Source organism: Kogia breviceps, chromosome 12 (assembly GCF_026419965.1).
Source record: "Kogia breviceps isolate mKogBre1 chromosome 12, mKogBre1 haplotype 1, whole genome shotgun sequence".
Classification (NCBI taxonomy): Eukaryota; Metazoa; Chordata; class Mammalia; order Artiodactyla; family Physeteridae; genus Kogia; species Kogia breviceps.
The window spans coordinates 66,270,866-66,298,436 of record NC_081321.1 but is presented as its reverse complement, the minus strand read 5'-3'; the positions used below and the strand labels follow the sequence as shown (position 1 = coordinate 66,298,436).

At 34.3% G+C, this 27,571-nt stretch overlaps 2 protein-coding genes across 2 annotated transcripts in view; one reads left to right on the top strand and one right to left on the bottom strand.

Annotated features, from left to right (window-relative positions):
* PTPRQ (protein tyrosine phosphatase receptor type Q) overlaps positions 1-27,571 on the bottom strand; it is a 206,486-nt gene that overhangs the window by 6,142 nt on the left and 172,773 nt on the right. Inside the window, exons 36-42 of the mRNA XM_059081625.2 lie at positions 20,588-20,614; positions 19,853-19,934; positions 16,618-16,708; positions 11,609-11,685; positions 5,032-5,166; positions 4,693-4,818; positions 3,729-3,877 (exon numbers count right to left, since the gene is read on the bottom strand). Coding sequence (XP_058937608.1) covers positions 3,729-3,877; positions 4,693-4,818; positions 5,032-5,166; positions 11,609-11,685; positions 16,618-16,708; positions 19,853-19,934; positions 20,588-20,614 — 687 coding nt within the window. The remainder of the gene's footprint in view (positions 1-3,728; positions 3,878-4,692; positions 4,819-5,031; positions 5,167-11,608; positions 11,686-16,617; positions 16,709-19,852; positions 19,935-20,587; positions 20,615-27,571) is intronic.
* LIN7A (lin-7 homolog A, crumbs cell polarity complex component) overlaps positions 1-27,571 on the top strand; it is a 378,966-nt gene that overhangs the window by 329,824 nt on the left and 21,571 nt on the right. The window lies entirely within an intron of this gene.

Here is a 27,571-nt window from a genome sequence, read left to right as displayed (position 1 = left end):
AGCAATAAATTATAAATAGTTTCTTTTCTTATTGGAGGTAGATTTTCTTTGGAGTTTCTTTGGATTTATATTGTTCCCAAGACTGTTTAGACAGAGCAAGATGATTATCATTAATACTGTGTCAAATATTTGAGTTTTTGTTTTAACCAGTGGAACTTTCTCTCTTCTTTCATAATATTTTAAGGGTTGTAGTTGGAGACGTATGGGGAGGATTTTTAAAAATCTTTGAAAATTCTTAACCCCAGAAGCTTTTTATTGAATATATTTTTGGTTACCAATAGGAATGCTAAACGTGAAAAATGTCAACTGTAATCTTTAGCCCGTATAGTACTTCCTCTGCATCACATTGATAGATTCTTGTGTGTTCTTTTCACTTTCCCTAGAATTTTCTTTTCCTTCCTATAGATAACAAAATTGGAAAGCTATTTCCTTTTAAGAAATTAGTTTAATACTGAAGGACAGGTATGTGCTCCATATAAACTGTTAATTGATAAACCTGACAGGATTTTTTTAGAAATTCCAATTAGAAAGACAAGACTCCTAGGTACTTAAATGGTTAATATAGGAAGTAAATCTGAAAAAAACCCCACAAACATTTGAAAGGTCACCTAATCTTAAATGTCATTTTGAACATCACGAAACTGCCATCTTTGTAGGTAAAAAATATTCTAATGTCGACAATACCTATGATTCAACCTAAGAAATAGCATTACAACATAAATCTGATCACTATAACACATACACATATATATGCCCGAACAGAGTAATCAGTCATTACATCATTCAGGATATTTTGAGTGTCAGACACTGTCCTAGGCATCTGGGGCACAGAGGTGAACAATACCAAGTCCCTGAACTTATGGAGCTTATATTCTAGAGGATGGAGAATGGTAGTCCACACAACACAGAAACATGCATAGGATATACCCAGCCGCAATAAGTGCAGTGGAGAAAGATAAATTAGGTTAAGGAGATAAAAGGTGATAGGGTAGGACAGGGTCATTAGAGGAAGGTTCTCTGACAATGTGATATTTGAAAAGAAACCTGAGTAGGGTTAGGGGGTGCACCACGTGGGTACCTGGGAGAGGAGCATTATGGCCTGAGGGTGCAGGAAGAGAACAGATCTGAGTGGGAGAGTGTTCTGTGTGTTCAAAGAAAAGCAAGGAGACCAGGGTGGGGAGAGTGTGTGAAGGGGTGATAGGGGACAGGGATCAGAGTATTTGCTGTTGGGTTGGATGTGGAATGTGAGAGGAAGCAGAGAGTTGAGGATGAGTCTAGGGTTTCTGGACAAAGCAGAGTGTGGACTGCTGTTTACCAAGATGGGGATGAGAAGGAGTGAGTTTGGAGACTGATCTAAGTGTTCTGTTTTGGACACATCAAATTTTCAGAATGTTGTGGTTAAACTGGAAGTTAAATGTATAAGTCTAAAGTTGAGGTGAGAAGTTGGGGTTGGAGATAATCATTTAGTAGACAGTTTAAAAATGATTATTAATATAAGCATACTTTTTCTCTGGTCTCTTATCTATTTAAATCACAAAGGGGGAGACTGCTCTTTTTGAGGCTACAAGAGAGAGGGTACTTTTCTTTTTTAATGGATTTTTAAATCCACTATTTTAATCCAGTGGCAGTGTATATGTAAAATATGGAGAAGCTGAAGGAAGCTTACTATCCGTTTTAATCATCAGTGATGCCAGTTTAAAATCAATCACTGACTTTATAAGCAAACTTTTATTCTATTTATACTATATACTGATCTGTTAAAAATTTTATGTGTATGGAGGGGATATGGAATTGGGAGGGTGAAAATGAGGATCTTACTTTTAATTGTATATGCTTTTTAAATGTAAAAAAGATATCATAATGAGCAAGCATTTGTGTATTACTCTTACAATTTAAAAAATCTAAAAGATTCCTGGAAAATGTAGACTCATTTAAATTACATGTTGAGTTTTTTCCTCTAAAAAAAAAAAAAGTTTAAAAATTGGATGGATTAATATTTTCTTACATATTTAACCACATTAATTATAGTATATTCCCATTAGAATAATTATTCATCAATTAATTTTTGGAATTATTATAATTAATAATTATTAATGGGTTAAAAGATATTGTTACTTAAGCTTTTTTATTGTAGCAAAAGATACATAACATAAAATTTACCATTTTAACCATATTTAAGTGCACAATTCAGAGGCATTAAGCACATTCACAGTCTGTGCAACCATCACCACTATCTGTTTCCAGAATATTTTCATCATCCCAAACAGAAGCTATGTACCCGTTAAACAGTAACTCTCCATTTCTCTCTCTCCCAAGTCCCTAGTAACCACAATTCCAGTTTCTTATCTCTATGAATTTACCTCTTATAGGTATCTCATATAAGTGGAATCATAAAACAGTATATTATCACCCAGTTTTTCTTTTACAAACTACTACTACTACTTTTTACAAACTACAGCTGTTGAAGAAACATGTTGAGATTGATTTAGATATATCATGTTAGAAATCATAAATCATATCAATATGTCCAGAACTCTGAATTCTAAACAACTGTGAGTTTTATTTCTTTCTGCGGGGGAGTATTGGTATTTCAGTGGTATAAAATACCAGTGAAAATAAAGAGGGAAAAAATCTTAATTTATAGTCACATTCTATTTATCGTGTTCAAAAAGGTAGGTCAAAGAAAGATATTTGAATAGTTTGTAAAAATTTTGAATCATGCTTGGGTTGGTCACTTAATTTGATCTTTATTTTAAAGTTCATTTTTGTAATTCTTTGTAAGTCAAATCTAGAAATTTGCTTTTTTTTTTTTTTTTTTTTTTTTTTTTGTGATATGAGGGCCTCTCACTGTTGTGGTCTCTCCCGCTGTGGAGCACAGGCGGCTCCGGACGTGCAGGCTCAGCGGCCACAGCCCACAGGCCCAGCCGCTCCGTGGCATGTGGGATCTTCCCGGACCGGGGCACGAACCCGCGTCCCCTGCATCGGCAGGCGGACTCTCAACCCCTGCGCCACCAGTGAAGCCCCTAGAAATTTGCTTTTACAAAAAAGTTTAAATTAGTATATTAGACTAATATCATTTGAAATAATGAAGGATCAGATGTTTATTCATAAAAATCAAAAAATCCTACATACCCACACTCATGCATTTGATGTGTAGCCACATCAAAAATGGGCCACAGGGCTTCCCTGGTGGCGCAGTGGTTGAGAGTCCACCTGCCGAGGCAGGGGACACGGGTTTGTGCCCCGGTCCGGGAAGATCCCACATGCCGTGGAGCGGCTGGGCTTGTGAGCCATGGCCGCTGAGCCTGCGTGTCCGGAGCCTGTGCTCCGCAACGGGAGAGGCCACAACAGTGAGAGGCCCGCGTACCGCAAAAAAAAAAAAAAAAAAAAAAAAGGCTCCATTTTTTTTTTTTTAATTTGAAAGCCTTCGAGAGGTATAATCCAGTCGAGATTTCAGAAAAATTCCTATACCAGGATATATATTTTCCCTTGCTTTTAGACATAGTCATTACTCATTTTATCTCTGCCTAGAATCTAACCTTTTATAAAACAACATCTTGATTTGTTATAACCAGTAAAATATCTGAAAACTAAAAGCTGGATTGAATCTACATTAACATTCTGCCAGAAAATCAATGGTGTCGTGATAATAAAAAGGTCACACTGCGTTTCAGTACCATTTCTAGTGTTTCTAGTGTTCAGAGGTTCTAAAAATCTCTCTTTCTTACCTGCAGTGAACAACCATAGGTGTGGTGTCATGTGCTCTGCTTGCTCGAACCAACTTCACAAAGTGAACTAGAGGGGCACTGTTTTCAGGAACCCCATGCTCAGGCCAAGCAGTAAAGTTACACTGTCTAATGGTCATGCAATCCCCATGCTAGACAAAATGACATTAAAAAAACATGATAAGACAGCTGACTTCCCAGGTTTTCAAGGTGATCTTTTAAAATGACAATTTACCAAACAGAAGAAACTGTGTTTTCATGATTTCCTATAAGAGAAGCCTTCTACTATTGCTACAATAAAGAAAATTGCCTTTCTGTATGCATGCAAACAATGAGAAGGCTTGCAAGCAGATGGTAATGTAGGGTATTTAAATTCAATACAGTGTAACATTTTGTAACACCAGAGTAGTAGATTTTGAACAGTTTTGGCCTAACAAGTTAAACACACTCACAAATTATTCACAACACAGGTACAGAGTATCTGATAATGTCAGAAAGTATAAAGATCCTTATATCATTTTCTGTGTTTATAGGCCTTTATGTTATATAAGTGGGATCCTATGCTATCTCTTCTGTATTGGTGCTGGATTAAATAGAAAATCCAATTATTAGGATGTAGACAGAGACACGTGATTTGGGAAATTCCTGTTTTAAATCAGATATTACAGTTTCTTTGTAAAATAAGATAAACTTAGTGATCTAGTTGTTTCCTCCTTTTTCTTCCCCTGTCTACCTAAGAATTTGATATTAACTGGTTAATATGAACTTTAAGTATATAATTTGGAATAAAACACAGTGACGTAGATATTGAAGGCAGGTGCCAATTCAAAACTTCTATTTTGAAAATAATAGAAAAGCATTATTGAATATACAGGTATCAAGCAATATGTCTACAAATTAATTTTACTTTAGACATTTAGAACATTCATATTTTATATCATGTTTGACTTCCCCTCCTTTTTTTTACCCTTTCAATTTTCAGATCTCTGATGGTCCAATCTATTTGAACATCCTCCATTAGCTTTGTAATCACTATATCTCCAAAGACAGTAACTGGTTTGTTGTCCTCTGGCCAGTACTGATGGCATCTGATCTGTATTCAGAGAAGAATCACCAGTCATAAGAACCATTGTTTTATATAGATATGTTTGTGTGTGTGTATATAAAATATCAGAGTTATCGCTGCTAAGATAAAACTGCTTTATAGATGTCCAAGTCATTGATGACTCAAAGTGTTAGCTAAAACTGTCACACATATATTAACACAATTGTAAAAGATTTGTGAAAATATTTTCAAATAACTTACCCGCCCTTTTTCAAAACACTGTGTTAGCATTACTAATGTTTTTGCTCTGGTTTCCCACACCATTCTCCAGAAATCCCCAACTGTTCCTGGTAATGGACCTTGAGTAGCAATAAATTCATTTGGACATAAGTAGCCCTAGAATGATATAATTACAACACTGCATCAATATTTACACATATATAGTATTTTTAAGTTTTTGAGCAATGTAAGAAAAACATACTAGTTTAAGATGACCTAATATTTTAAAATATTGTACATTTTTGAATGCTAAATAAAAATAGATACTCAAAATTTCCAACATTAATTTTAACCTCACAATGTAATATACAACTAACTGTTCTTAAAATGTATTTTTAACTCTGAATAAAGCAGTAAAGACTAAAAAATAATCATACCACTTAACGGCAGACAATATGCTAAGCATCTTATAGTTAATATTTCAATTAATTTGTTTCTTATAAAAACCTTGTTTATTAGAACTATTATTATCCTCATTTTAGAGAGGAAGATACTGAAGCTATGGAATGTGAAGTAATTTGTGGTAGATTTCACAGTTGGTATAGTAGTCTTGAGTCCAGAGCCAGCACTCTTACCCATTCCACTAAGTTACTGTCATATATTTAAAGATTGTGCAGATATTTTCATACTCTTTCTCCAAGAAATTACTTATCTATGTAAACTATGGCATTAGTAATTATTCTCCAGAGCTCCAAACGAAGAGTAATGTGAATAATAAGAAGGTTCATTTAACTAATATAGGACCTGAGATTTGTCTCAACTCTATTATGACAGCTCTTGTAGATTTTATCAAGTTATTCTAAAACTCAGTCCATTCACCTGGAATGTAAGTATGCCACTTGAGTAGTATCTGTGGATTTTTCTTAAAGGTACTGTATAAATAAGATATAGTAATGAAATTACATGTATTCCAAACATCAAAATATTTTGAGGAATGAGGATTAAAGGTGAATTTTATTTTTAAATTGGAATTGTCTCAGTAGCCAGAGAATATAGTATTACACAGAATAAATATACATTTTAAAGTTCAAGGGGCCCTAAAATCTAATCCAACCAGTTTATTTTACTTTAAAGAATAATGAGTCACTTGAGGTGATTTTCCCAAAATCACCCAGTGACAGTTTCTGGGATAAAACCTTGAGTCTCTTAAATAAACTATATGCTAAAGCATTTCTATGTTTCCAGTCTCAGTTGAAATATATAATTATTTTACATTGTAAAGGTTTTTTTTTTAGGTTAAAAAAGTAATATATAGTCAATGTAGAATGTTTGGAAAATTCAGAAAAATACATAATAGAATGTGGAATTAATCTGTAATCTCACTATCCAGAATGAAGCACCATTAATATTTTAGTCACTTTCTCTACATACTTTTTAGTATGCACATTCCTCCATTCATATAATATTTATGAAGGTCTACTGTGTGTCAGGTACTATTCCAGGAGCTGAGGATTCATCACTGACTAAAATTCCTACTCTCATTTATCTTATATTCTAGTTAGGGGAAATGGACATTAAGCCTATTAATAAGTCTATTAAATAAACAATTTACATAGAGTTTTTAAAAGTGTTAGGTGTTGTGAGAGAGTTTTCAGAAAATAGGGTGTTCAGAAAAGACTCATGGGTGAAATCTGAGGAAAGAACTGAAGCAGAAAGGGAGTAATCCCTTCAAGATCTGAAGGAAAAGCGTTCCAAGTAGAAAGTCAAGTATAACAGCATTAAAGGAGAGATGTGTCTGGAATGTTCTAAGAACAGCAAGTGGCTGGAATGAGAGGGACAGTAATAGAAGGTGACATCGGAAAGAACAAGGGAGGGAGGACAATGGTGCTTTAGGTCCTAGAGTAGGTAATTGTAAGATCTTGGATTTTACTCTGAATGATATGGAAAGCCTTTGAAAGATTTTGAACCTACAGAGTATGTGGTTTAAGAGCTTCATCCTGGTTTCTGTAAGACAAGCTGATATAGTTTAAAGGAGAAAGGAGGGAGAGTAGTTAGGTTATTGCAACAACCCAACCAAGGGTTAGTTTGGGTGATAGCAATGGCGATTGTGAGAAGTGATAAAATCTGGATAAATTCTGAAGACAGAGCCAAGAGAATTTGCTTATGGACTGCATACTGGGTATAAGAAAAATAGAGGAGTCAATAATGATTCCAGATGAAGAGGGGGGAAAACTTCAGGAAGAGCAGACTTAAAAAATTTTTTTTTTACTTAAGTATAGTTGATTTGCAATGTTGTGTTAGTTTCTGGTGTAAAGCAAAGTGATTCAGTTATACATATATAATATATATTCTTTTTCATATTCTTTTCTGTTATGGTTTATTGCAGGATATTGAATATCATTCCCTGTGCTATACAGTAAGACCTTGTTGTTTATTTTATAGATAGTACTTTGTATCTGCTAATCCTGAATGCCTAATTTATCTGTCCCCTACCCCCTTTCCCCCTGGGTAACCATACATTTGCTTTCTATGTCTGTGAGTCTGTTTCTGTTTAGTATATAAGATCATTTGTATCATATTTTAGATTCCACATATAAGTGATATCATATGGTATTTGTCTTTCTCTTTCTGACTTACTTCACTTAGTATGACAATCTCTAGGTCCATCTATGTTGCTGCAAATAGCATTATTTCATTCTTTTTTAATGGTTGAGTAATATTCCTATGTATATATATACCATATCTTTATCCGTTCACCTGTCGATGGACATGTAGGTTGCTTCCATGTCTTGGTTATTGTAAATAGTGCTGCTGTGAACATTGGGGTGCAAGTACCTTTTTGAATTAGAGTTTTCTCCAGCTATATGCTCAGGAGTGGGATTGCTGGGTCATAATGGTAACTCTATTTTTAGTTTTCTAAGGAAGCTCCATACTGTTTTCCATAGTGGCTGCACCAATTTACACATTCCCACCAACAATGTAGGTGGGTTCCCTTTTCTCCACACCCAGGATAAGCGGGTTAAAAGGAAAATCAAGAATTCATAATGGAAATATTAAACTTGAAATTCCTTTTGGATATTCAAGTGGGAATGTCATGAAGGCAATTGGGTATATGAGCTTGGAATTCAGAAAGAAGTCCAAGCTAGAGACATAATTTCAAAGTAGTTAGCAAATAGATCTTACTTAAACTCACAAGAATGGTTGAGATCATCAAGGAAGTGAGTTTGGAAAGAAACAGTAAATTCAAGGCTTAGGCTGTAGATAATTTCAGTGTTTGGTGGCCAAGGAGATAAGAGAGAACCAACGAGACTGAGATGAAAGTGTCAAAGCTGTAGATGGAAAATCGAGAGAATGGTGTCCTGGAAGCATTGTAAGGGTGAGGACAATTAACTGTAATTGATCAATTTATAAAATGTGTCTCCTAGTTATTTGCATTTCCCTTTTTCAGGGATTCAGTGTCCTTTGGTACTATAATCTTCTACCAGAGTAGACGAAATCTGATGTTTCTGATACGACTACAGCTCCTTTGCATCATAGCCTTTAATCTTCAATCTCCAGCTATGGTAAAAGCTATCCTCAAATTGAAGTAATTTTAGGCATCTCAGGTTGACAGGAGAGATAATTTGGGGTGGCGGGTTGGGGTCTTGTCCCATTACATAATGTTCTTATTGTTAGCTTTCTTGAAAACATTCCTAAAGTCACATGTACAATTAGTGGTTGTTTACAAGGATGCAGTATCTATTTTCCTCCCTACCTCTCTCCTACAGTCCATCCTTAATGAACATTTTCCAGGCTCTCTTTTGAGTCCTGGCTTCAGGAGCACAATTCCCAAGAAGAGCCAAAGGCAGAGAGGTAAACATATAGTAATCTAATTACAGACCCAGGCCTGGAGTTTCCTAGGCTTCAAGTACATCCTTCAGACCACCTACTGGTTGGTCTTCCCTTTTCCCTTCTCCAGACTTCACTTTTTCTTTTCCATCTAAACACTAGTTATTTTGCTTTTTCTCTACCTTGCTCTATAGTTCTTCTCCCTTTTCCCCCAGCTTCCAAAGAAATAGGAATTCAGAGTCCATTTGTAGATGGCCTTTGTCTTTTGCTCCTGGAACAAGTGTTCATGAACTTTCAGATGGAGGTGCCATGGAACAGGAGTGGGGAGTTGGGGGAAACTGAGGTGTCAAACATTCATTCTGAGAAATCTTCACTATTTCTGAGGTGATGACTGCCTGAATTTGGGGGTGGAGAAGTGAGAGGCCACTATGGTATTATGACTTTGTCTATTTCCATCTGTTCCTGACATCCCAGGCAAAGGAGATATCCCTAGAAGTAAAAGCAAAAAGTAAAAAAAAAAAAAAAAAAGCATACTGCCCGCTCCAGTACTGAAACCTGCCTTAATATAAAGTGCTTTCCATCTGGGCCTGCTTACCATGTAGTTCAGTAATGATTACACATATCATTACATCTGGGTCATAGTGACTTTGTTGTAAAATGTATTATATTACAACATCAATTGACCACAGCAGAATATATATATATATATATTAATATACTCAGATTTAGTTTATTGCTCATCCTGTATTGTGATCTTCTTATGGTTGTCTCCTGACAACTTATAATATTTAGAGGGAACACTGGGGGTTCATGGATATTCCTTTGTTTATGTGTGGTTCAGTTATACCTCCTAAAACTGCCTGGTTGCCTTCCTAAACATATTCATAACCTATACTGTCATCCCATAACTGGTTGAACATTATAGGATATAAGCTATTCATTTGTATCTACTTATTGGTGAATAAAAATGATAAGAATTAATAGATCACTGATACAACAATTTGTTCTTGCTCTGTTCTATGGTATCACAAAATATATGATCATTGATTAAATTTAAATATCTAAATGTATATATGCCTCATTCTACAAATCAAAGTAGAACTTCTACATGCTGTAGTGTTTAGGATACAATTAAAATTGGTAAGCACACGATTTCACTGAAATCTTTAGAAAAGAATTACATTTTCAGGGAAATCAATGATTTGATAAATGAATAAAATATGTCATCACAATAGTAAATTTGGGTTTTCTTCAAAATAGATTTAAAGTTCTAGCACAAAAATAGGATGAGGGCTTCACTGGTGGCGCAGTGGTTGAGAGTCCGCCTGCTGATGCAGGGGACGCGGGTTCGTGCCCCGGTCCGGGAAGATCCCACATGCCGTGGAGCGGCTGGGCCCGTGAGCCATGGCCGCTGAGCCTGCGCGTCCGGAGCCTGTGCTCCGCAACGGGAGAGGCCACAACAGTGAGAGGCCCGCGTACCGCAAAAAAAAAAAAAAAAAAGGATGAAATTCAAAGGATGCCTTATTAACCTCTGCAAACCCCCTGTCACTTCTCCTATTAAGAAATCTTAAATGCTCCCGTTGTTCACTTCTTTCACAATAAGATTCAGTATATAATTGTAATTTTGGAGTAATTATCAACCAATATAAAATTTAGGATGAATTCTTCTTTTCCCCCTTAACAGAGTCTTGGAGAGAATGGGACATAGGACAGGTTATGTTTGATGTTGGGGAAAGGATGGAGCATCACATAAGCAGAGCCTCAGTGGGACCAAATGAAATGGCAGGCCTGGGTGAGAAGTGTATGAATAAGGAAAAAATAAAAAAACAATGGGAGTGTGGGCAATAGAGGGAAACTTCAGTAACTGTAGAGTCATGAGAAGAAGCACGGTTAACCTTGCTACATATTAGAATTGAAGCCAGTGGTGAAAATATAAGGGAACGTATCTTGTTTTTATAAAACAACTGTGTATTTGAATAGTTCAGTGATAGAATCATCTGTAATTTTTCAGAAAGATTTCCTGGGTGAATGGTTGGATTAACTAACCACAAAAGCAGTTCCTACTCTCGGATTTCGTGATTGTGTCAACCCAAGTGGAGGTCTTGGGTGCATCTAAGGTGTCTGTGTACCTATGATCGTGGTGAGCACTGAGAGAACGAAAAGAGCCATGGAGAAGGAGAGGGAGAGATCCTTAAAACACTCTGGTTTATTCAACTTTCAATCCAATGCAGCAAGCATTTATTATCCGTGGTGTGCAACATAGTATACTAGGCATGTCACAGTTCACCCCATGTTGGTTCACTTAAGATATGCTTGTTGAGTAGCTACAGCGGAGTGCACGTTCTGTAAGTAGCTGAGGATGAAAAGAACAAGGCATCGTAGTCCCCTAGAAGGACTGAAAATCTAGAAGGGAAGAAAAGCATAATAGGTTTTTGTATTATATGGACATGACCGTACATATGACTAATTTTTCTTTGAAAGAGACGTTGGCCGACCTCATTGTGTACAGAGAATATTCTGACAAACGTAGGAAATAGTGGAAAGACCAGGGGATATGTAGCTAGAAGTTGTACATCTGCCACTTATTAGTGAAATGATCGTTGGGTAAATTGCAATCTCTGTTTGGCGCCTCCATTTCCCCATGTATAAAATGGGGGTACATAATGTTGTTGTAAGGAATTGGTACATTAAATTCATAGAGGTTGTAATGATTTTTTTGTTTTAAATAGTTTGAAGAGTACTACTGCAGTATTTATATTTTATAAAAATATATATAAAAATAGCAACTTACAGAAACATAGCTGGCATTGATATAATCCGATCCTGGAATACTAGCATCAGCTATCAGTTTCACTCTGTTATTATTATCTAGAAGAAAATATAAGAAATTAATGCTGATTCACTTTGCTACTTTCTTACTATAGCAATAATAGAAAGAAGTTCATGATATAACATCAAAAATTATAGACGGCTGTAAAATTTTAAATAGAAATTCCCTCTTATTCCATATTTCCACTACCCAGAGACAATGACTATTAATAATGTTCTTGTATTTATTTCCAGGATTTTCTATATATATTCATATAAAATTGACCACAAATGGGCAATATACACACTATTCTGCAAAAATTTCTTATTTACCTATATCTTTGCATATTAGCATAAACAACAATATCTAGCTCATTACTTTAGAAAGCCATATAGTATTTCAGTGTTTGAATATAACATACTTATTTAGCTCTTTAGGGTGATTTAAACTCATCTCATTTTGTTATTATAAAACGCTGAATAAATATAACTGGACTTTTTGCACATATGTAGGAGTCTATTTGTAGAATACATCACCAGCAGTAAAATTCCCAAATCATACTGTGCATCTCAAATTTTGAAAGATACTGACAAATTGTTCTCAAGTTATATCATATCACTCTGAACAAAAGTGCTTGAACAGTTTGAACAATTGTTTCCTCTTACTTTCACTGCCGTATTATGAAACATTTTAATTTATGACCTTTTGATAGATACAAACTGATGTCTCCTAATAATGATTTTCTTAAATATGAGTGAAATTGAGCTTCTTTGCTTATGTCTTGGCCATTTTAAATACATTTTCTATTAATTACATTTTCATACGATACTATTTTTCTATTTTAAAAAATATACTAAGAATGTTTTACATGTATTTTTCTTTTAGTTTGTCATTTGTCTTTGCCTCTATCTATTAATCAATTTATCTGCTAGCTACCTTGCCATACATAAAATTTATATATTTTGTAATCAAATTTCTCATTTTTCATTATGGCTTCACTATGGCTTCTTGTGGGATATATACAAAGGTCTTTGTCACACCAATATTCTTATTTTCACAAATTCATTCATAGTTCCTTCTGGAATGTTAATAGGGATTTCTGCTTTTGTTTTAAATATTTTGATTTCTGATCCACTGGGCTTTTTTTTTTTTTTTTGAAACAAAATGAGGTAAAATCTATCTTTATTGTTTGTTTGTTTGTTAACATTTGGAACAACAAATAGTCCATCCTTACCCCCTTGTTCAAAACACCACTTTTATCGCACACTAGTTTTCTCTATGTGTTTAGGTCTATTTCTGGACCATTAATACTCTTCCCTTAATTTATCTGCCTATTCTTTCTTTAATAGCAAACTTTTAATTATTATTCTTTAGACTGTTTTAAGGTATGGCAAAATTAGATAACCTTTACGCATTACTCTTCTTCAAAGAAAAGTATAAAAAATTATTTTTTCCTGAGAATTTTTACCGAGTTGGTATTATAATTGAAATGTCCAATGCTAATTTTAACTAGACAAGGGAATGATATAAAGTATCTATTACTACTTAATTATTTTGAAGGTTTTTTTTTTGTTTTGTTTTGTTTTGAATCTTAATGGGAAGGCACTCAGTAGTGGAGGAAAAATAGGTAAATGTGGGTTTGTGTTTGAATTACAGATGATCTGTCTACCATTTATGGCATTGGGTGAATTGCTTAACTTCTCCGTTCCTTTGTTACCTCAGCTATAATATATAGTTATAATATTTATTTTGTAGAATCCTCTGAGGAAAACTTATACGAAAGTTTATAGAACTTATAAAGCCGTACAGCACACAAAACACGTTCTTATGTTCTTAAAATTAAGCATGTTGTATGTTAAATGACTTTGCTCTACCATTAGTAATCATAATGACCTGACCAATGTGTTTGAATCTAAAGAGGTTGTTCAAGCAAATTTATGTGAATGATTTATATCCCAAAGATTTTGAATTCGGTATGATCTGCCTATTTTAATGACATTGTGGCCAGTCATGTAATTAAGGAAGGGAAGCCATCAAGCAGGTGTATCGAGTGAACAGTGACTCGATACACCTGCTTATAGCTGAGTCAACAGCAAGCTAAACTTTTCTTCATGGTGTTGCAACACTTCTGAAGGTCATAGTGTCCTGTCAAAGAGAGACTTGGAAATCTCTTCTGCACGCATTTGCTGCTAATTCTAGTATCTTAAAGCCCTGTAAGCTAATATCTTCTAAAATGCACTGTGATATTTGAAATCTACTTCCTACATTACTCAGGGGAAACAATGAATCTCACTTAGCTGGCTCAAGCTAAAATTCAGACTCTATTAAATGAATTCATTCTCTACGGGAGAAAAAAAACATTTCAGCTTTATGGCGTCTCTGCAAGCACAACGGGAGAACGTATTTAGTTTAAACATTTCATTTTCTTGTTCCATGTATATGTGGGCGGGGGCGAGGGTCTGTTTGTCTATATAGGCAGAAGTGAGTTTACAGCTTGTCTTCCAACCGAGGTTAGGGAAGTAGGTTTATCATCTCCAGACCATAGACTCTAAGGGCCTGTTGCTAAAATTTTTCACCCAGAAAGTTAGAGGCTTTTAAAAATAAGCAATCTATTGATTACTAAGAATCATAAGAACTAATATTTAGGAGAGCTTCCTGTGTTCTGGTACTGGGCAAAGTGATTTACATGGTTATTTCATCTACTCCTGAAAGTTATGAGGTTGACACCACTAAATAATATGTCCAGTCACTAAAGTAGTTAGTAGGTAAACAGAACTGCAGCCCAGGAAGTTTGATTAGAGCCCATATGTTCTTAGCCATTTTACTATACAGCAGGCAGTATGTATTAGTTGAACTAATAAATTATTCTAATAATATTCTTGAAAAATATAACATTCTTCCTAAAAAAATTATTTCTTATAGGACCTCCAACTCTTTAAGAGGACACTTAAGAAAAAGCTTTCCCCTAAAAATCCATTAAAGGATATTGGATGTGGATGTAGTTATTATTAGAAAAATTACCATAAGTTTTCTGCACTGTAATCAAGAAGAAAGCAGAATACAATTGGACATTATCCATTTGACTCTAGAAAAGGCGAAAAAAATGCATGCAAAACTTTTAATATTCCAAAACGTCCTTGGTTTACAACATAATTCCATCACTGTTATTTTTTGTTTTAGCTTTAGATATCAGGATAATCTTACCCCTCAGTTCTCCTTGTTGTTTTAAGGATGTCTGTTTAGTTATATTGACCACTCGTATTCACTTCTTATGCTGTAAGAGCTAGCAAACTAGCATTATGTGACTTTTCCTATGGCCATTATGTGAACCCAGAAAATAATGCACTGAAATCTTAATAATAAAAGATTGAAATGACACATTTAAAAAAATGTCTAACATCAAATTTTTATATATTTTTTAATTCAGATACTCTTTAGTCTTTGGAAATAAGTTAGATATATTTGATTTACTTATATATAGTGATACACATTACTTCAGCCAAATATACAATTTTAAATAAATATTAAATATTCCACAGTAACTGTCCTTCAATCACACTATAGTACTTGTTTTCACAGAATATCACTAAGTAAGCATGAAGCAGAGTCTGAAGGAAATTTAGGTATAGATGAATATAAAAACATGAGAATTTCCGTATCTCTTAAACTTAAGATACGTCCAACTCAAGTTAACTCTATGAAAGGGAAAACAAAAGGACTTATTAAGAAAGGTCATGCCACAGGAATTGAGAGATGTAATACTAACATTCCTTATTTCCTACAATAATGTCTTATTTGTCAACTTACTCTTAAAGTCATTTACCTTTGATTTGTTTTGTTCCGGGAAGGATTTTAGGTGATTAAAGCTATTTGTATTTTCATCCTTTTCTAATTCTTGGGAATTAACAGATTCCGTTAGATTACTACCTACTATATCATGTTTCCCTAAATTTGTTTACTTCATGCCTCTACTTCTAGAATAACAATATGGTCCATTTCTTCCTATCCATATCCTTATGATTTTACATTCTGTGATTACACCCTTCTTTAAGTCTGTGTCTTTCTAGACAGAAGAGTTCAATTTATATATATATGGAAGTTTCCCCAATACAGTTTTGAAAAGGCATAGAACATAGAAATATATATATATACTAACTCTAAAATTAGGAATATTTAAAAACTTTAGATTTTGAAACCATACTGACAATATTTCAGAGCTTAACAAATACCACTTTTTAATTTCATATATAAAAATGTGTCGAATCAGAATATAGTTAGTAGGAACATCTGTTGAAAAAATATGATATCAAACATATAGCTATTATTAGCAGAGGAATGTTATGTTTATTTTTTTCACATCACATCACTGCTAAGTCTTAAAGCAATAATATGGTTTTTTATTTCACATCAGTAGACAGATTCTTTTTAATGACATATAAGGAATATTAACAGTGTACCATGTAAGATGGTTTCTTTTCTTATTGACTGAAAAATGAAGCCATGTTCACTGTGGTAAGGCACAAGCCCACCTCCTTTGTAAAAAAAATCCTGGTAAGCATACCTTTACTCTGATCTTCAATGAATATTTTGCAATGCATTTTTTATATTCCTTAACAAAGCACTGCCATGCTTTTAAGAAAACTAATGCACAAAGTTATGTGTGAACTTTCTCTTTTCATTTGAGAACTAGGTCTGTAGGAAGATATTAGAGAGGTTCGTTACTTGGGTTAAATTACAAAGCTAAGAAACTAGTAGGTCTACAGTTTCTTACACCTGCATGAGTAAACCTTGTGTGTATACGCTGAAAACCATGTACATTAACTTTAATAAATATTAACAAAGCAAAAGAGATACAATTTAACAGCTGCTAATAAATTGCATTATAATTCAATTAATATGTAATATATATTTAAGAAAAAATGCTAAAATGCATTTTGCTCTCATTTGAAAATGTTTCATTATCTAAAACCAGAAATAGTATGTACACATACATGGTTTTATGTTTGGAAAGCGGTTTTTTGCTCTGTTCCAAGGCAGATCAGCATCAGTGGAAGAAAGATCCTGAAGAAATTTTGGTAGTTCCTGTGGATTGAAGTCATTGCAAAGTTTAGATTTATTTCAGAGGTAAACAAGAAGTTCCACTTAGTAAAAGACTATTCTTTATTCGAAATCCTTTTACTTTTAAAATGAAAACCCTTCTCATAACTGCAGAAGTGAGGTCAAATTAACAGTAATGAACTTACATGAACTTTCACTGAAAATTCCTGAATAGAATTGATTAGTTGAGCTACTGCTTTCTCTGGCATAATTTCTTTGCCCTTTGGGAAGCTCTGAGGTGCAGCAACCATGTTAGTAACTCCTTTCATACTTTACTAATGGTTTCATCAAATACACACTGTGTATTATTTAATATTTTAATGTCTACATAGAAAGGTGTAAGGGAGTCGGTGATTTATTTTTTGTTTTTTTTCTCCTCGGGCAGTGTGATTTCATGCCTATTAATTGGTACAACATTGGTCAGTTTGTGAGAAAATGCCAAAGGTCAATTCCTGTTCTTAGTGGGCATTGTTAAATCAATAGCGGAATGCGAAGGTGTGATAACGAATTATCAGAGGAGGGGTCAAGATCTGTTATCGACATTTTGGTGAAAAATCACGATATTATCCATTCATCATTAAGAAAGCTGGTGCAAGAAAATGTGTTCATTATTTTGTTGAGCTGATGATTTACATTTATGAAATTTATAGTTTTCCATATTAGCAATGCCTCAATTTACCAAATTCCTTAAAAAGTGTTAAAACCGTGGGGTTTTGCCATTTTTCCCCACTTTATTATAAATGATTTATTTTAATTGGATAATTTTCCCTTCTCCCTTATGTTCCCTCAAAGAGAATTCTGGACAGTATTTTACATGTGAGTGTATGTGTTAGAGAAGAGGGAGTGTTAAAGCATCTGAATTCTGGCGTTTTGGCACTAAAGGCTTAGAAAAAAATGTTTAACCAAGTGAGGAATCCTAGAACAGCTTCCTTGTGTCAGGTTTCGGGAGTATATGTCAGCATATTTATAAGAGACAAAGAAATAGAGGGGGGAAAGAAGATGAATTGGAATCACCTGAAAAGTGGTACCTATTTTTCTGTAGTTACAGAAGTTTCCATTTATAGATTTAAATGACTATGGCCTTGATAATTAATACCCATTTACTAGGTTGACTGTTTGGATAGTAATGTTACACTCAGTGGTCTTATTCTTACCAGAGAACACAGGGCCTCAACCAACCTTTCCTATTTAGCTCTTTCTCCTACTGTTCCCACTTTTTTGTGGGATCACAGATGAGTGGAACTGTTTTGCATCCTTATGTTTTTGCATTCATTCTCTCTCTCTAGAATACCTTTCCCCCTTTATCTACTTATTGGACCTCTTCTCCATCCTAAAGTTCACGTGGCAGGTCACCTTTTTGTTAAGTCTTTTCTGACAGCTATCCAAACAGGGTTGATCCTCGCTTCTTTCTGCATACCTCCATCATGCTACGGTGTCATTTGTTTTTTTTTTAATACATGTCTGCAGTTCTTATTCATCATTTGAACTTCTTTATGAAATCATCACTACAATGGCAAATAGTTGTGCCAGCCACTGTTCTTAGTATTAACACACATTCAATCAGTTTAGTATTCACCATTCAACAAGATAGATACAGCATTTTACAAATGAGGACATCGAACAACAGAGAGTTTAAGTGATTCACCCAAAGTCACTTAGCTGTTTAAGTGTTGAATTCATATATATCAATACCTGTCACATAGTGGAGCTTATTAATATTTAAGGTATAAGCGAATATGACCTGAGTTACAAGTTTTATCAAAATATGCATCAAATATGCATTTGTGTATTAAAAGTTTAAAAAATTAATACAGCACTAGAACTAAACAATTAAAAAAACCGTGTTCCTTACATGTGAATATACATTTACCTAATATATACACACAACCTATATATTTATATAAAAACACCCAAGTACTTAAAACCATGATCTCCAAAAAAGATAAACTAGAAATTTTCTCATTATAATATATGAGAAAATATTATTGCTAATACAACTTTTCATCTACTCAGTCATGTATAATGTTAACTATATTCACTCCTATTCTAGTGAAACTACCCTTTTGATCCTGAAAAACTGACAGTTCTTGCTGCATAAATGCTAAGAAGAGTTTTATGGTACCACTGATTTTGTTAAATCCAGACCAATATTACTTAAGAAGCATAACCAAAAGCTGTAGGAAGTACCATTAATCTCACATTTTTGTGATTATTCCCTGAGAGACTAAAATATTACAATCCTGAATTATTCAAGCCAATTGTTTTTGTTCACACACTAAAAAGTTCATGAAAAAACAGAAGTAAAGTTTTTGGTAACATTTAGAAATCTGTTTTATTTTTATAATACAAAATAATAATCTAAGTTAGGAAAGAGCCTCACAAGTTTTAAAATAGCTTGTAGACTAACACATTCCTTATGTTTTAATGTAATTTCAACTTTATAGATATATAAGATGCTAAAAGCAATAAAATTAATCTTAACTTTCAGATAGTATTAAAGTGACAAGTTCTTAACTTCTTATATTCTCTATAACGTGATACATTACAGCATTTATTCCATGATCACTTAAGTAATACCTGTGTTTTATAGGCTTCTCGTTATCTGTTTTTTATTTTGGGGAAGTTCTAAAAATAACATTTTTTAAATAATTTCTGGAAACATCAAGTTCTGTTCTCAGGTTCATCTATACCACTAACATAAACTAAGCAGGCAAATATGAAATGGAATTATGTAGTTTCTAAATCTAAAATAGTTATTTAAATATAAAGCCACATTTACGGTACCACCCAAACCTCGTACACACACAAATCCTGATGCATACAGCATTCTAGAGTTGCATGTACATCTGGGTGAGAGAGAGCAAAGAAGAAACAGGGCCCGGCTGCCTTTGCTGGGGAGGTCTCTGATGAGGACCACCTTTTCCTGACACAGTAGGTGAATAATTCTGTTCAGGTTGCACCAGAGGCTGCCCAGTGTAACGTTACTATCCAAACAATCAACCTGGTAATTGGGTATTGATTATCAAGGCCAGAGTCCTTCATGGCCTTGCAAGCTTAAACTGGACATGAAATGTGACACATGAAACGACTGGAGGTCTGGCAATGTTGTGACAACTGCTAGTAACATACCGAAAATTCTTCTTGAAACTTTAGGTTGTTGTTTGTGCAAAGCTCTTCAACATGTTGCAGAAAGGATTTCTTGCTTACCGGCCTCCAAGCAAAGAAAGGTATAAAATGGAGTCATGTTAGGTTGAGTTCTTTTCCTTTAGCCTCGGCACTCTCTCTACAGTTGACAAATCAGAGGACAAGGGACATTTCGAAAGCACACAGCCCTTTAAAGCCACTCTGTCATATTTACAAAATTAGCTACCTCCTTTAAGTTCACTTTCTTTGTATTTCATGGTATAAAAATCCTTCAAATTTTAAGTGACTTTAAATGAATGATTTAACATTTTAATGAAGAAAGTTTTTCAAGCAAATGTAAGGGCATAAAGTCATCATTGAATCCTAAAGCACATAAAACCTCTTTGTCATACAGAAAACATTTTATACGTTACAAGGTTTTAGCAGATATAAAATATTGCAGTGACCTCATTCTCGTAACGACATGGTTTTTAAACCCTAAGGAGTTTAAATATCCCTGTATTACTTCCCAAGCTAAAATACAGACATGCAGGCTTCACCCCAGAGAGAGAGAAAGCATTTCTCCAGTTACCATGCAATTAGTCATGCTTTTATGATTTATATCCAGCTTGGAGGTTTTTCTAACAAACATACAAAAAAGGAACCACACATTAAGATTCATCGAATCAGGGAATCCAGAGTTGATACTCAAAAAGAAGAAAAGATACTTAACAAACTTACTTGATGGATTTTCTATAACTAAGTAACCTGCAACAGAGATTGTGTTAAATGGATTATGAGTTGAGGGTACAGCTCTTTCTGAAAGAGTTTTAGATTAAAATCAGAAAAACAGGGTAAATCAGCAATATATAATATTCTATGTCTTTAACTGATATTTGATCATTATTTTAAATTCCATATCATTTTTGAAATTATATTATTTGGACCCAAATATGGCCAGATAATAATTTGGCTTCTTTCTCAAGCTAAGAAGGTACTCTTTTATATTGTTAGGCATTTGGGGCATTACATCAAAAACAGGTCACTTTTTAATATATTGCATAGTATTTGTTGGTCTAAAAAAGTTAATGTGAATTAAATTTTTTTCTTTGTTCATAAAGAGTGCTAAATCAGGGAGGGTGAATCTTTGAAAAATGACATCAAATTGCCTAAGTCTGGTTTCATGAGTGAGTTTTCATGAATATATAACCATAAAAAGTGACAATCATTTCAATTACTTTGGATATACATATCTTTTGTGGCAGTTCATTGGTCAAATTATTTATACTCTGAAAAAAACTGAAATAATTTTTAACAGCTAAATAGACTATGCAACACACAAATTCAGAGATGGGTTACTTCTTTAATAACATTTGTCATGCACAACAAATTAGCACTGCAAAGAACACAAAAGGCACAAAGTATGATGAAATAAGATGAAGGACAGGTACCTTTATCAAAGTTTTTAATTTTAAATATTATTAGGGATGATTTCACTGTATTTCTTAAGTGACAGATATTTACAAGAGGATATGGTTTTTGAAGTTAAGGACAAACGAAGAAAGATTGAAAAAATGTGGCTTAAATACTTTGAAAATGGTCACAGAGGTGTGTGTTCAAGGAAGAAAACATGAGTCAAAAGAGTGTATTTTATTACAACACAGGAATTGCTGAAAAATATGGAGGTGCTGGAGCAAGTGTTATCAAGAAGAGTGGTAGAATTCTTGGTTAATGCTATAGGTGTCCCCAAGCAGAAGGAAGTATCTCTCAGCTCCTCAGGGTATAACCTAGTAGAGCAACATAGCATAGCATAGAATCACAGGTTAGAGCAAAGTCTTGGTGGATGAGCTTGTGGGCTTCTCATAATACCCTAGAGTGATTCTCAGGAGGCACCAGAGAAATTCTGACTCTAACTAGGTGGATATGGAGATGCCTGAATGGGATGTTGAATCAGAAGAATCCTTAATTTGGGGACAGGAAAACAGTGTATGAATAGGAGGGCCTGGAAAGACTTCTGACACATGCAGTGGGGACTGAGGCAACAAGCAATCCCCATTGAAAATAATTACCCCTCAGCAAAGACCAGCAAGAAAAAAAGACAACCATGAGCCAGACCCACACTACCCAAGCCCCTGAGGCTGCCTGATGCCCCAGTGTTCCTATGCCATGATATTCCTCAGAAATAAGAAAGGAATGAAGGTCAGGTTGGGCAAATATTAATGAATTGAGCTTAAGACAGAAGTGAATGAGATACTTGAATTAGCAAGATCTTTTTCCCTGCTACTACGCAGCAATGGAAATGCTTGAGTTGTGTGGAGATCACTTTTAGAATAGCAGGGAACATTACTGAGTTTGTGATTGGTGAAATTCAAACACTACATCTGCTTTAATGACAGCCATCCTATACTGGGGAGATTCTCTTTTCCCAGAGGATCCAGGATTATTTGCGGTAGTACTGGCAAAAATATTTTTACTGTGGTATCTAGAACCTGAAATAGAGCTAGTTTGTAGAGCAAGAAATAGCTAAAGCACCAGATTATTATTCATATCCTTGTTCTCTTTTCATTAATGATCTATTCTCTCATTTAGAAATTATGATTAATACCTTTTAGTCAATTTCATTTCAGTGAAGAACTCCACAGAAGGTTGCTTTTATTTTACTATTATTATTTTATTTTGCATTCGAAAGCTCTCTAGCGATACTGATTTTAAACCGTAACTGGCTAGCTATTGGATTTGGGTGGATATTTGTGAATTCTCTTCTTCAAAAATACAATGCCCTTTTAAAAATGGCTTCAAATACCTGATTCAACAATTACCAGCTATATTATCTTGAGCAAGTTACTTAATCTTTCTTAGTTCCTAATTTAGAAAATAGGGCAAATATATGTAAATCAAGCTTATATGTAAAAATGCTAGGAAACGCCCACCCCTGGCTTTGGAAGCAGTACGTAAATGTTAGTTACTATCCTTAGTATTAAAATTGCTATTTCTAGTTTTATTGTAAAACTCAAGCTCCTCCTACTGATCTGTTCTACAACTGATACTGATATAATGATTTTTTTTTGTTTGTTTCCAAAAGAATAAATTTTACTCAAAACTGGGAAGACGAGATTGCACTAAATTAAGCAGCAAGATTTCCTATGGTCTTCTTCCTAATCAGAGTCCCAGAATAAACAGTGATCACAAATATTTCAAAGCCACGTTTGGTTTTCTAGTTCTCAATTCAAATTCTAAATAAATCCCTAATAATTGTTTTCATATTATCATGTGAAAGCCTTTCTAATCATGCCTGCATTTTTTACATTATTCCTTATAACTACCCTTCACATTACCCTGTTTGTACTGCAGATATTTTCTTACTATCAGTTTCTTCTACCGTTCCAGGTGTTTCCCCACAACTAGATTTTCCTGATTGCTTAATGGCTGATTCAAATGTTAACTCCCCCATGGACCTTACCCTGTTCTGTTACAGAGAAAATAATTTCTTCCTTCTATGAAGCTAAATTTCTATGGGCAAATCACCTTCCACCTTCTGTTACGGCTATATAAAAGTACATGTATTAAGGACACATGTACTGAGATTCATGTGTGCTTGAAGCCAGGGGCAGGATTAACACTTGGCTTACTAAAGTCCCTCATAAACTTATTTGTAGTAGACAGTGAATAAATCATTGTTAAATAGAAAATTGTGGATGAATTCAGACTAAGATACATAGTAAGCTAAATACAACTGCTCTGATTATTATGAGAGAATATCTGAATTAAATGAATTTTCCACAAAAATATTAAGCGATTGAGAATTCTCAGGAGATCCTACTCAAAGGTTTAAATAAGTATGATCGATAGATGTATCAATAAACAGTATACAGGTCTAAACAAAGCCATATCAGATCCTCTCACATTAGAAGTTAACAGGGGCTAGATACTTAGGAAATCACATGAACAATAGAATCACTCTTGTCTAGACAAATAATTAAAAAAACAGGTTTTAAAAAATAAGATCTGTTTGGCTTTATGTATTTATTTTTCAGTATCACTCTCTTTATCTAAACCCAATCACTTTACATAAGCTGTTCTTCACACTTGTGTTTACATAATGTGAGAACCAAGGCTTCTAACAGTCTGTTTCTATGTAATTTTCCAGTCTGTGCTTATCTCACAATTATGTGTGAACTGAAATCAAAATACCTATCTGATAGCTTAAAGTGAGAAGACATTTTGGCATAAATTACCTGTTTCAAATAAAAGTTAGTTTTTTCTTGTTTCTGTCTGTAGTCTCCATGTCGTTGTCTTGACTCTTAGCCTCATATTGTATATTTTTCTCTTAACTAGTGGCTGCATTCTAAATCTTATTTTTCTTTGAAGTTTTAAAGTTTTGTTTGTAAACAGCAAAAAATAGTAATGTGGACAATTTATGCAGGGAATTAGAAAAGAAGGTGGCATATAATATGAAGAAAATGCACTGACTTGTTACTGATGAAGAAATTAAATTCCTTTAAGGAAAATTATTTGGTTAGATAAGCATAAAAAAACCTCATAGGAATTAATGCGTATGAAAATCAACAATGTTATTTCAGGAGTGCTATTTTCAAATAAAGTGATCTATGGAGACACTCAAAGAGACTCAAAAAAACTTTCTATTAATATTTTTAAAAACTTAAAAAATTGTTACATGGAGAGCATGTTAGACTGGTATAGTCCTCTTATTTTATTCACTTACAATACAACAGTGAAGGATGCTGTCAAATCATATTCAGTTCATTAGTGTATAAATCAATTTGGGAATTGTTCAGATTTCAGTAAGATAACTGACCACTTTCCAATATAAAGGGCTAAACACTTTTTATTACATGAATCTTAGCTTAAATCCTGTGCCTTTTTGTTGAAAAGGGTATTATTTCATGTCTGGGCTCATTTTTTTTTTCAAAGTCTATCAAAAACTTAAATTCCACTCAGATTACTCTTGATAGATCCAGAGAGGAACCATTTATTTATGTTGGCAGTGGTGATTGAAGACCATATTGTCACAGAGACTCAGCTTTACCTCAAGGTCAATTAGTTGAAATCTATAGGGAATTAAAATATAGTGCAAACAGAGAGCCATAGATGGTAGCCTACAGATGAGCAGCTTAAATCAGCATTACCAGTGGCATAAGACAAACTGAGAAACAGTTTTTTCTACTTAACTGGTTAAGTTAGGTTAAAAAGAAAAGAACCTCGAATTTTATTGCCTTAATGTAAAAATATGTATTTGTCACACTAACATGTATTTCATATTCAATTAAAAATCTTTGAAGAATCTATCTTTCTGGTAAAACATGTTAATTGATCTTTCCAAGTTTTGTAAAATATTGAGTGTGAGGTTTTTAGTTTATATATTTCAATTCATTATTCTAACATTTACATTTATTTCTACAATGATATTCTGTTACTCATCCAGAGCATTTACTGTAATGCTTTCAAAGGGATCTTAATTTTTGGTTTTTTCTGTTGTTTTTGTTTGTTATAGCCTTTCAAATCGTATCCTTTCAGACTCTCCTCCTTTCTTTTATCAAATCACCAATGACTTTTCTCTGGTCCTCAATACAAATGAAAAATATTATCCCAACCAGTGGCTAGTACTATATAGCTGACTCTAAAACTTAACTTTATAAGGTAAACATGCCACCTGAATACGTGAGTAATACAATATTTTTCTTATTATCTAGAAAAATAATCAATTAGTAAATGCTATCTAAGTAGTTCCTCAGCATGTCTCTTCATCTGTAAGGACAAATAGGTTTTAAGGGAGCTTAGCTCTTTGAAGGGCAGCTCGTTAGAGGCAGTGCCCCCTTCCTTTTTCATCACAGTATTTCCAGTGCCTGGCACTTGTAGGTGCCCAATTGATAGTTCTTTTATTCAAACAAGGTGACATGGTCTTTTAAATACATATAGAAAAGCAACATTCTTGCTGACGTCCAAGAGGTGAGGTAAGATTCCCGGGGTGGCAAGAGTTGAATTTTCCTTATTACTAAACCTCTCCACATTAGCACATGTGAAACCAAATTCTTGACAGATTCTTATTTTGTAAACCATGTATTCTAAATTAAAACTGTGGTCATAAGCCTAGCTATCTCCGGAGCAATAGGGCAGAAGCAGTAGAGAAGAGGAAGACACTGCCAACAGCTGTGTGGAGAGATGGGCAAAGGTTCTTAGTGAGGGGACCTAATGAAGAGGAGACAGATGACATAACACCATTTAAAAAGAAGTCTTGACAGCCTGAGCTGTTGTTAGCTTGACAGGCAGGTAAGCACAGAAATTCCTCTATCAGGGGTTAGAAGGTAACCTCCAAAAACTAGATTTGAAAGAAGACTACATCGATTTTAACAAACGTGATTTATGTGGAGGTGTTTAAAGGTTCTGATTAACCTGAACGATTTGGTTCTGTCAAAGTAGAAGCTCTGACTGAGCAGGACACGGTTCACTGATTCCAGGGGAAGAAAATGTGGTGATAGAAGAGATACAGCGAGGGTTCGATAAAAATGGAAGCATTTTTCTCTGAGGTTAGCTATGATTCCAAAATGCTAAATGTGATTAGAGTAGAAAAGGGCCTGGCTTCCTCTGTTTTAATCTCGCTGAGTACTGTTCACGGTCAGTGGGAATGTCAGGAGTCCTGGCCCCATCCCATCCACTAACTCTGCTGTAGTAGATCTGGGATTTTGAAATCAAATGCATTTTCACTCTCTGCCTCCATTCATATCCTTTACATGAAGAAATTGAGTATCTCTGGGGCACTCAATTGTTGGGTTCCTGCTAATGCTGACATTTTGCTATGCTACCTTCAGAATGTATACAGCAATTTTTATCCTAGGATACAAAAGGCATTTCAGGGCATTAGGGCGATGCCTGAAAGCATGCACAGTTGGCTATCCATTGGTCAGGAAAGAAGTCAAATTTCTATGAAATGCGCTGCTCGGTATATGCCCCAGAGTCAGAGAACAGGGAATGTCATTGTCTTAGTCCTTACAGATTAGCACCTGCAGTAGTTGAAATGAGCTTGTGTGAAGTGTGAACCCAGACTCCACCCATCAGACAGAGAACTCAACTCTTGTGTCATCGTAATAGGACAAGAAGCATGTGAAGAAATCTAGGTAAAAACTCACTTTACTATCAAAGTTAACACAACATGATAACACAGCAAATTCTTAGGACATGCACATTGCAAGTCAATGTGCATTTTGATAAGGTTAACTTTACCATATCAATAGCATGCAATATCATAGAGGACACTTAGTAAGTAGAAAGTTTAGAGTATTTTGTTTTACAGTTTTTTCGGCTTTGGAAAAAATAGCACATTAACCAACAGCACTTCATATCTTGTATTTTAAGATATAGAGCACACCACCTGAAAAGATTAAAATAATCACAGCAGAGCTCTGCATCACCACAGTAACTTACTGGATGACAAAAATCTCCTTTCGTCTAAAGAAAAATGAAGAGTATCTGGAAGTAAAGATTCATTATTTAGTATAAAAACACACAGCAGTGTTTTTGATTTGCTGCTATAAGAACATAAGCAGTAAATATCTTAAATTTCATTCTACTGTAGGACATTTCTTGTCCCAAATTCACATTTTGTCCAGACATTTCTTATTTGGTTTCACATATTTTTGCCATTGCTTGCAAAACAGTTAAGACAAGTAAAATTAATGACCAGACTCTGTCAAAGAACTGATGGCAATT